The 11,761-nt window shown below is 40.3% G+C and overlaps 2 protein-coding genes across 2 annotated transcripts; both read left to right on the forward strand.

Moving 5' to 3' along the window:
- Positions 1-6,938: 6,938 nt before the first annotated feature.
- Positions 6,939-8,382, forward strand: EAE97_006730 (uncharacterized protein; the record flags this gene model as incomplete). Its single annotated transcript, XM_038877243.1, has 2 exons — positions 6,939-7,344; positions 7,409-8,382. The coding sequence occupies 2 exons, from the start codon at positions 6,939-6,941 to the stop codon at positions 8,380-8,382; spliced, it is 1,380 nt and encodes a 459-aa protein (XP_038732175.1).
- A 1,140-nt stretch (positions 8,383-9,522) lies between these two features.
- Positions 9,523-10,053, forward strand: EAE97_006731 (uncharacterized protein; the record flags this gene model as incomplete). The annotated part of the gene is made up of 1 exon (XM_038877244.1): positions 9,523-10,053. The coding sequence occupies one exon, from the start codon at positions 9,523-9,525 to the stop codon at positions 10,051-10,053; it is 531 nt and encodes a 176-aa protein (XP_038732176.1).
- Positions 10,054-11,761: the final 1,708 nt, after the last annotated feature.

Genomic DNA, 11,761 nt, shown 5'->3' on the forward strand with positions numbered 1-11,761 from the left:
TTTTTTCAGTTCTTTGAAGATCCGACAGATAATTAGTTCGACTAGGGAAAATACGTGGTAGTTTTACTCAAACTGGCTCAACTTGCTGTTCTGGTGTATGGGAAATTTTTTGTCGATATCCTTTTGTCGTTGTTGTTTCCGTTTTCTAGATATATTTACTATCATCTTCTTTTGCGTATTCTCTTTAGAATTTTTCACTAAATTGGGTACCTAAGACACCCCTGAATTCCGTAGCTCTCTCATAGTACCTCAAAAATAATAATTTTTTGAACCGTTACTGGCCTTAGAAGGTGTTCACTAAAATTCTCGTACTGTCTAAAAAGAAACAAAAGTGTGAAAATGTCACGGCTTTCTTTTATATTTCGCTTCGGTTTTTTTCCGTGTGACTTTGGTGGATCTTTCAGTGATCAGTAGTTTCTTATCTATTCCAGCAAAGATTCTTTCGGTGCTTCATTTTGTTTAAGCTGGAATGTGTTTCAATTATTTACCCATATCGAAAACGGAAATGAAAGTCTAGACGTAGAGTCGGCGGGCTGGTGTGAGCTGCTACTTTGGATATGATATGAGTTAAGTTTTAATACATCAAATCCTACGAACAGGCTCACTCTCATATTGAAAAAGTTTTTCTAATTGTAAAATAGGGGTGAGAATTTTATCTTCTTTCATGGCATTTTCGCAGGAAATTCGAGAGTCTAAGGTTGAATGACATGTTTCTAGAATTCATGTGCGAAGTTGAGTCTGATGTTTCGAGTTCTCAAGAACTTATTGATAACCGGCAAAACATCATCACAGTAAATGTGATAACTATCCCTTTATCTCTAGTCTTTCAAAACTTTCTCGTGTATTATGATTGTCAAAGCTGTGGATCCATGCCCAAGCAGCCGTGACAAGGTCCTTTTATCACAAGCGTGACACGAGCTTGAAACTCACTGGAATATCCATAAATTACATTATATAATGACCTTCTCTTCGCAATTCTCGACTCATTATTCTGCGAGTAAATGAAAAGAGAAATGGGATATGCGCAGCAGCTATTGCATTCCACATCAAGTCTTGAGAAACTCAGGTCAGTAAGCCTTATGTAACATTCAAAATAGTGGCATAATCTCTGCATTTTTCAAATAGCCAGACTCCAAATTATGCGAATATATGATAGCGCTATTTTCCTCTTTTTTCTTGCGAAATTTGTGAGCGCTTCAGCGTTTTTTGTTGTTGTTGCTGTTTGAACTCGCCTTGCTGCGACTTTTTAGTCTTCTTGTGCTTGTCTACCCTCTTCCAGCCTGGCGTATCGAGGTTTTATAAGACTTTTGAAAAGGGCTTCCTGAGTCTCAGCTGCTTGGCTCGGGGATTGGAGAGCTTGCGTGTCTCTTTCTTTTTGGAGTATGTTTGATGCTATGGAGAGCATGTATATTGACGTGGTCGTGTTTATATAACCCAAAACCGCTGGATTCGAAGTTCAGAGTACGTTGAGGATAGATTAAGTCACACTCAGATGATCCATTCACTTAATTTACAGTTTCGGTTTCAGTAAATGATATCTGAATTTCTTGAACGGTTCATTGATTCACTCATTTCAACTTCAATGATTCATCATACCCCGCAGTCTTCAAAACTTCAACCGTGAGCTTTCATCATTTCGTGGATATATATATCACCACTATGCGTGATATTTCTCGGTCATAATCAGGCAAGAGAACATTTCTATACACACATATACAGGCGATGACGATGGAAGACAATCCAAGTCCGAAAGTATTCAAGGACGATTCGATTTTGAATTGATTGGACGTGTTATTGATGGATGTGAAATATTTCAATTAGATAATCTGGCCAATCAATTCGTTGGATCTGAAATATCTTGTGCTAGTGATGCGGCGGACCAATGTAATCGTTGCATTCGAAATATTTGTGACTAACAACTTTAACGAGCCAATGCAATCAATGGATCCCAAATATTTTCGAAATATTTCAATTATATAAGCTCACCGAGCCAATTGTAGGAACGGATCTGAAATATTTCGACCCCACCATAACACCTACTTCAATTATTGTTACTGGTAGGGTGTTCAGTTCTTGTTATCGTTAACATCCGATCGTCATCTCTCTTGGTACTGTCGCTTTATCCGACTTTCATTTCGCTCTGACTGATCGATAATTTGTGAATCATGGTCAATCAGACAGGCAATTCCACATTTCTCAGCTTATAACGACTTGGCTTCTTACCCACGTCGCCCATTGTGCATTCGTGGCGAAGCCCTTATTCGGCTGTTCCATCGTGTCTCTTGGCTTGAAGAGCAGACCCAAGCACTCTTTGGACTCTTAAATAATACTTGCGAAGAAAAATTCCGGTAGTAACCCTTTGGTATTTACTTGATTCGTGGATTGCGATTTACAATTTTCTAGTTATATAAAGACTGCGGCAATCGTGGGTGAAGATGCAAATTGAAAAATAGGATTCAAGTCCAGTCGAAGGTCTTGTGAGCCTGGCTTTTTGTCTTATATTTTAGTACATCTAGTAGCATTTTGCAATTCGAGGGCATGGCGGCAAGTTATTTTCTAAATTTCTAGTAGGGTTCTGGAATCTTATCGATTACGTTCGTCATTTTCTTCTCAAATTCCGTTTCCGTGGGCCAATTTTTTGCTGTCACTTTAAAATTGCACGTTGTAGCTCCATAAGATTGAAGCTTGATACTTAGATTGATCCACCGCCTTTGAACTCGTATCAAGCTCTGTTGCAAGATCTTGTGTATTGGTTTCCTCACATAATCGCCATACCTCTGACACGCAGTTTGTTTGGTGTGTATATGCCTTTAACTCGATTACCCTAAGATATCTATCACTGATCTTCTAGCTCTTAAATCCTGTGTAGAACATACATTCGCTGGAGAATACGCGACGGGGAATTTACTAATCAACTACAAGAAAGAGGGGTAGACCTCGATATCTTCAGAAGTCCAAGTGAATATTCAAGTCAGACAGATTTTAGAGAGATCACTTGGCCATCAGTGTTTTACTTTTCGTGATAGCATCTTGTGAGGGCCAGAGGAAGCGTTCTCGGGCTATATAAGAGTTCAAAAGTAGATAGTTTCGCTCAACATCTAAGTCAGTGGAATTCTCGCTATTTCCACGTACATGTGTCTGCAGTTGCCTGAACACTAGGACAGTCAAGGTTGTGGGAAAATAGATATGATCAGAGATCGGTTTCCAGGAGGGAGAAACCTTCGGCGAGAATGGTATTATCTGATGTTTTGTTACACTTTCTTGTTGCTGTCTTTTAGGTATTTTGATTGTCGTTTTTTGGGGTTACCGTTGTTTCTCACACATATTTCACTCCAGTTTCGAAAAATATTAGCACGCTTGTGCTTGTATGGTCCAAAGGTTTGTCCGCAGATAAACTGCGCATCAATCTTCACTCCACAGACATATCTCTTAGGGCAAAGTCACTTGAACTTGGTCTACTGTTCAATCTAATAAGTTCACCCTCCCCTACTATCTCTTTTAGAATACGTCCTTCTTTTTAGAAGATTCTTGAACGGCCATGAGAAACCTTGAGGTCTGTGTCTATACCTCATTAACTTGAAAGCTAGAGACCCACGTGTGTATGTCACACAGAGAGGAAGTGAATCAATGTACCTATCTCCGCTGGATGCGTTGAATGGTCAGGTGGTAGATGGCAGACTTAGAAATCCACATGGTGGCATCTTTCATTTGAATAGAGGCTATAATTAGCAATCAAATTCACTCCAGGTGGTTTATAATAAGCTGGAAATCATACTCGTACACACAAAACAACAGCTTCCATATTCAAGCATATTTTCCCTCCAGTGTTGTATTCATAGGTGCCCTAAGACAACTTTAAGGGATGATCATGGGGTCAATACAGATTAATAGAGAGCCCTTCATGTTACATGATCTCGCACTCCGATCGAGCCTTTATCTTTTCGCAAAAGTTTGATGAGAGCTGGTTGGTAGCTTTAGGAATTATCTTTACATCATGATAGCCAGAGATATATGAGGTGAGATCTTAGTGATAACAAACCCTTGGGCATTATAGACGACAGCGAGAATCATATATCATTTGAACTAATTTTTGCTGTCAATGTACTTTTTTTCCGCATCAGCCAGCTACTATTATTGTGCCCTGTTGATACTACCATATCTCAGTGAACTCAGTGTTGGATCAGAGGTCGATCTCAAAACTAGAGATTCTCACGACCCATTGTACCATTTTTGTTTCCAAGGTTGGCTAATTTCTTGGGTCAACAGACCCACAAGTTATATAATAGTGCATGCGGGCAACAGCATTCACTTGAAGTTGTCTATTACGTGTATGATTCCAACCTCAGAGGTAAGATAAAATCGGATCCTGTTGATGCTTTTATCATGACCTCTAGTAATTCACTTGAAGATTGAGGAGTGTCCTCAGTTTCACTAGGAGAACATGTTCTATTCAACCTGTACAATCTTTGTTTGGAGATTACACGTTTTCATTGTGAAAATAGCTACGATTACCAGGGAAGCTCGATGAACACAACCTTAACCCAAGTCAAGAGTCTTACAGAGCGTTACTGGAGACACAAAGCCCACTCCATGTTGAATCTGAGCATTCAGATCTATCTCCGAGACTGCGACCTGGGATTATCTAGCCCTAGCTATTTTCATTTCGGGGCTAGAGCCTTGGTGCTCCCAACCATTTCTGTAGTTCAGTTCTTGATTGCCGCGTTTGTGAGTATTCGCCATTTCTTACTCCATCTTGATTTACTGCTTGAATCAATAATATAGGCAGAAAACTGATGTTTGGAATGGAAAGAGACCATCATATCACACAAGAGTAAACCTCGTATATCTTCTTCCAAATTAGTCAAGCGAAGATCTTAGATAGCGGCAGACTCAAGTATTATTCTGATGGGTGATCGAGGAAGATGCATCATGGAAAACCGAGATCAAGAACTTAATCATCGGATTTTCATGGAAACTTGCTTCTCTGCTTTTAGTCTTACGCCTATCAAACAATAATTTGGTGTCTGTTATTTATTCCTGCACTTGTACGCTCGACTTAAACCCTGTCACGGTTCAGCATGATGCAATTTCGATACTATAGCTCAATCATGCACAACTATTACCTTTTGATGCGGACTTCAATCAGAATCAGGATCTTGTTTCAAGCAATGAAGCAGCCATTTTATTTGGCGAAATCTTGGCTTTTCTTGTCTCTGAAAGTCTGAAAACGAACGAAAAAGAATGCGGGCCTTATTCACTTTAGAAAACATCTCCAGATTTTTTGAAATTCTCGGATTAAACTCTGTCGTGGGAGTATTAAACTAGTCACGCAACATAATTTTATCGTCTGAAAATGCTCTAAACAATACCCAGCACCGAATCTGATTCGTTTGTCGGCTTTTTCTATCCCCCCAATGCTAGAAACACGGCGAAATCTAGTCAAACAAATCACCAACCTAGTATAGAAGACCAAATGTGTTCAGAATATCTAGCTATATGACCAGTGTCATGAGAGTCTCCTCATTGTATGACTCCCCAAGAGGTAAATCCCATGATGAGATAATTGAATGTCATCTGATTGTTCAATCACATCATTCCACCTCAGCAAAGCAATCTCAATTTATACACTTACAAAACTGATTACTAGATAAGATTGCCAAACCAGCAATGAAATTAAAATCGATGTTTCAACAGTTGCAATTTCACCTGCCAGAGCTCATTCATAAGTAGGTACAGAATTCTCTGGGTGGAATGCTGACTGCCAAATTTTCTGACTGCTATATCTTATATTCTAGATAAATCATAAACCCATTGCTAGTATTATGCCGACATTTACTAGATAAATGAACTCTCCTCAGTCGGCGCTATCGATTGATGGGTTTAGAATATCGTTTTGACCATTTTTGAGAGTCGATGGCTGTATCACGCTGTGGGAGGGAATGTTGAAAGATATATGATGTTGAGAGAAATACTCAGTATAGCGAGATTCCAGCATGACTTCATGGTATCAAGAGACTAATCAATCTTCCATTAAGGTTGAAATGCATTCGATAGGGGTAGTTTATCTCGTAGTCTGAACAGGAAGTTTTGACCTCAATATCTAAAATAAAACTATTAATTCAAGGCTGATCAAGTCCTCTCATAAGATACACAAGTTTAGATCCTATGGTTTATAGTATCGGAATCTTTGTAGGATTGTAGGGAGAAGAGGAGGAACCGAGAAATAAACCAATGAATAGTGAGAGCAAAAGACCAACTGTCTGATTCAATGACAGGCATATAAAAGTGTTCGAATTTCATATCTATACCTCCACTCATTGATGAAGAAATTCTCGCACATCTCTCCCTCAAATATATATAGCCACACGATTCAGTAAACCGTTCTCTAATCTATCAGAATCATCAACCTAAAGAACCCCATAGACCATCCAGTACAGCACTCTCGAACCACCTACAGTATCCTTTTACCGACAGTTTTTGTTTTCAGTCACTCACATTCTTTCCCAAATCTAGTACCAATAACACCCGTGGACGTTCGTCATGTACAACCATAGAAAACGTTCCCAAAGAGTCTAGTGTGAAATGAAGCTGTATTGTATTGTATTATATTAAAGGTCCGAGACCTTCTCGTATGCGTAAATAGATCTCTCTGCACAGTTCGGATCTGTCTTATTACATACTACATCTACACATGTTCAGAATACACCTTACTCAAAGAACTCTTAACATACCCTGCAGAAAAACAGCTACAGAATCTTCTCAATAACATTCGTCTTCAGAGGAACTCTTCAATACCCCAAAGAGAACTTATACGACCTCCCTCAACACTTCGTAATAAGTCGGGCTCTTTCTCTCACTTCGACTTTCCATTCCTCATTGTCTATCTTTGTCTACTTGGGTACTCACCAGTCAGATCTCATCAATCGTCTGGTTCAGAAATGTCTTCATCAAACAAACTCAATGGCACAGATCGTCTCTCTAAACTTTTTGGAAACATCGTTGTGGCCAACAACAATGATGTTCAGAGTATGAATTCAGTTTTCGGTGCCATTAGGCGAGATCGAGAAGCAGCAGCAGCAGCAGCCGCTGTCACTCAACCGGCTCCAAAGGCTGCACCCGTAGCTGAAGAAAGTAGAAAAGACCTTGGAAACGCCCAGGATGTCAATTTTGCGATGAGTAGGGTTAATGGGAAGATCCTTTCCCAACAAAGACGCCATGAGAAGCCCATCACCAGAAGTATGGACAATGATAAATTCAAGCCTTTCAATGACGAGGACGCAGGAAAGACTCCCAGTGCTGCTCATGCTCCAAGGAAATTACTCCAAGAGAAGGTGATCACCAGAGGTAAGCATCTAATCTTCCCCATCTACTTTACATCCATTTAAGCCCCTACTAACGCACCCTAAAGAATTATTCTCTTCCCATCTCTTCGAGATCAAACCCACCATGGGAGGAAAACAACTCGGCATGTTCGCTACTGAGCCCATTCCCAAGAACACCGAGATCCTGCGCGAAGCACCTCTCATCCTTGGGGGTGCCACTTGGCCCGGCCGCGAAGCAGCATATAACATGCTTCAACCCTCCAAGAGGGCGATCGTCGATTCTCTTTCCAGCATATGCTATTGCGGAAAGAAACCTGAACTCTGTCTCGAGACACCGCTGATGAAACTTTGGGCTGTCAATTCCTTCGAGATGAATCCTTTTCTCCAAGCTGGCGATACAGCGAACAACAATCATATTTATGATAAAGCGTGTCGAATCAATCATGCTTGTGTACCCAACTGTTCTCGTGCTTTCAATTCGGAACATAGTGTTTCGATCCGGGCTATGCGGGATATAAAGCAGGGACAAGAAATCACCATAAACTATGGGGTTTATGGTACAGCCACTTTTCGAGCAACTAATATTTCTGAAAGATGGAAATTCGTCTGTACCTGCAACGCATGTATGAAGAAACAATTTGTCCCAGAGACCGGATATGCGGAGTACGCGCACAACAAGAGACTACTCTGTTTCGAGCGCCCACAGCTCATTCCACTTGGGGCCGAGACACCCGAAGAAGCGGCATTATCTGAAGAAATCATCGAATGGGCAGATATGATTGAAGATGATATTCTTAAGGCCGAAGCATATTGGTATGCGCATACCGATGAACTGGTCAGCAGAGGAATTGCTCGACTGCGATTCACTCCGGAGTGGAAGGATCTAAATGAGTCGCCGACTAGAAACTTCTTAGTTAGTGGACACGAGAAGTTTCTGAGGGAGAATAATAAGTATGATCTGTCTGATAAAGTCATTGAGTTGTACATCTGGCGCGCTACCAAGGCTTTGCGGGCAGAGGTTGATCGCTGCCATTCCATGTTCATGAGGAAGCATTCGTGAATACCATTTCGATGATGGAGTATCGCTGGGTTTCAGATATAAAAGATATAGGACTTTGGAATTTGGAATGATATTGTTCAATGGGTCTTGGTTGATATTTTGATTGGTTCGCTCTCGGATGTAATGACACAGAACTATTTTTGCAGAACTCTTGAACTAGAGTATTTAAATTAGCACAGCAATATATTCTAATAATTGTAAGCTGGAGTAAGCTGTGAAAGTAGTGAAGCTTCGTGATTTAGATAGGAATAAATGCTTCAATAGGTGATTATGTGTGGAATCATAGTCGCCTTGCAGATTCTGGATTTTCATCTTACTACTTTGGAATAATTAAGCTCAGTATGCATCTACACACTATTTGGCCCTCACAAGAATATCAATTAAAAAACAATAAAACAATCAAAACATGCTATCAAATCCATATCACGCAGATATATCTTTAAAGCCGTTGCAGAATAGTACACATATAGCCTCAATACAAACAGATATATCAAGTATACACTTCAAACGAGTATATCAGATGAAACATATAATGATGTAAAGCTTTTTGAATGATACGTAGGAATAAGAAGCAAGAATTTACATGAATATATTTCCATATAATTTATGAAATGAATAAACAAGACCAAGATAACGAACTCCCCCTTTCCATATTCATCAAGCGAGCCACTCACTCGCAAGCCACATTTCCTTGTAAATAGCATTTCTGAAATTCGACTTTTCCGAGCAAAATACTGGGCTTTTTAGCCAGTCCTGAAATATGAACCAATTCTGTAAAAAATCATTAACTAGATTCACAGCATAGCCAAGGTACATCCTTCGTGCAGAATGATCTGGAAGTACGGTAGTAGTCAACTACGGCTACTGTCGTTTTCCATTGATGAGCTGCACACTTGAAAAATGTCAAAACACTTTGAGCCGTGTTTTTAGGTACGGGCAATGAGACTAGAAGTTCATACGGTCCAACCAATCACTATTGATATCTATAAAGCTTCTTCTCAGGAAGTCAATAGCACAACATTCTCTCTCACACAAACAGTTCTTCATCCACAAGACATTTCCAGTCTCAATATCCAGATCTATCTCGATTCATTAACGAAGAATCAAACAGTCAATACTTTCAACTTTGATATCGAAACAATGGCTCCTTCGAATGACCAACCCCAAAGCGTCGAGTCGGCTTCCACAGTTACTTACAAATTCAGCCTTGCTGATATTACAAAGTCAAATGATACATACAAGCAACGCATTTCCTCATCTTCCCGTCCTAGCAAATTGAACCGAGCTGCCAAGAACAAGCGCAGCACGCCGACCGGTACCCTAATGGATAGTCCCACAATCAAAGAGGCATCTGAAGAGGTTTTTGAAGGACGGGGCACCATGGAAAAGGCTCCTATGACATTGTTTAGGCGGCGAAGAAACTATCGATCCCAATTTCGGAACGAGCCAGAAGCCGGATACGAACATGGCGATTCAATGTTAAAGGATCAGAGCTCAAAGCACATCAATCCCCGAACTGCCCAGTTTATGATGCGACGAGAGCAAGGATTGAAGCGATTACTAACTTTGAGTGATGATCAGACATCGCATGCCGAAATCTTGGCTGAAATAGTGGCTAGAGACACTGTCAAAGCGAGAGTTTTCAACAAGACGAACACCGGCTCAAAGTAATCTTAGCCAGCACGTTTTTGATCTTCTTCTGTAGCCGTAGATCATGGCAGATGAAGCCTGAGAGCTTAGAGATGTGGGACCAGAAAGTGGTCAAAAATGCTTTTGCTAATTGATTGGTGGTGGGATATATTGTATATTTGCGGGTTCGGAACAATGATGGCGTTAGGAGTACGCGAGAAGCATCTTTCGATTGGCACAAACTAATGGCAATGGATATAATAATTTAGCTATGTCGGAGATAATCAAATACGAGATTTACTTGACTTGGGTGTGAGGAAGAAAGCTAAACTTGTGATCAATTGTGCGTAAATATTAGACACTTACAGAATGAAACTTCAAGCATGAGGGCTTTAATGATATCGCTATCTCAGTTTCACAATGCATGATTGATAACGTGAACATATTTGACATCCCGCGTTGAACACAAAGTGTTCCGCGGACGCTAATGTCGCGACCATATTGTGATTGATTGGACAGGAACAGCACAATGAGGCTCTCGACAGTTATGATTTTACCGGGTGCCATCAACAACGTGCATATTACCAATGCTATCAAATGCTTGTACATCTCCAAGGGGCATCGCCTGAGAGAAAGTCTTTGAAGTGAGAGAGAAAGTTAAAACGTGAACATAATACGGGTTTCTGTGTCCCAAGATCAGGATGACCGAGTCTATTCTCGCCGTAAATAGTCTTGCATGATCAAATTCTCCGAGATTTCGGCGAGGAAATATGTCATGATATTGTAGTGATTTTATTCCGAAACGCAGAGCTTTCCGATAACGTGAGAGAAGTAAAGTCTCAAAATGGATGCGCGAGGAAGAAACTCAGAGCGAAAGTAGTGTATCCCGATGTTTCGAATAAAAGGATTGTATCTCACACTTAATCCGGCAAGAGTATTTAATGATTCAAATTTATAGGTACATTTTATGGAACGACTTTCCATATAAATTGTGGGCAAAGTGTCAAAATCCGCATGTGCCATGAAACTTCATGTGCTCTGATTTTTGTGTAGCCCGAGGTCGCCATGATTCCAAAGAATCTTTGTGGCCGGTGAGATTTTGTTAAACCTGATACATCATATTCAATACAGCATAAGGATCTCGCGGGAATAACCTCAGCTCTTACTATTGCCATCTCTTTATCTCAGAAGGAAGATTGAACTTTTGCCAAGACGAAAATATATGCTCATATTCTCTTCATATCTTTGGTAGGCGCATTATCTCAGCTTGTCATCCTAGTCTCCATCCTGGTGCAAGATAGAGAAATGAGTAACTTTTGATAATCAACTCAATCCAGGAATATTCCGGGAAACAGTTGAGGATTGATGATATGCAGGTTGATCGGTTTTTCACTCAATGTCGAACTTTTGAAGGCAGCAGGTATGTACTCATGACGGACAACAAGAGATAATATGCAGTCAGATCCGAAAACATGTTTGATAAGTGATGTGATATAAAGATTTTGCTACGAAGCAAAACCCCTATGGGCAAAGTACGCAGAGGAATGTAAGATTTGACTTGGGCGAAGATTTCAACCATATGGACGTCGAGGATATACACACTAATGACGTAAGCATTGATTGACTGCCACCAGTGTGCTTGGTAGTGATGATATAATTGAAAAAAGCAGAAGACAGAAATGGAAAAAGGAGAAATTGTATGCGAAATAGAGTACTAGTCGTCCAGCACTATTATGGACATACCTACTCG

The sequence above is a fragment of the Botrytis byssoidea genome, assembly GCF_014898295.1.
Source record: "Botrytis byssoidea strain MUCL 94 chromosome Unknown BBYS_012, whole genome shotgun sequence".
Taxonomy (NCBI): Eukaryota; Fungi; Ascomycota; class Leotiomycetes; order Helotiales; family Sclerotiniaceae; genus Botrytis; species Botrytis byssoidea.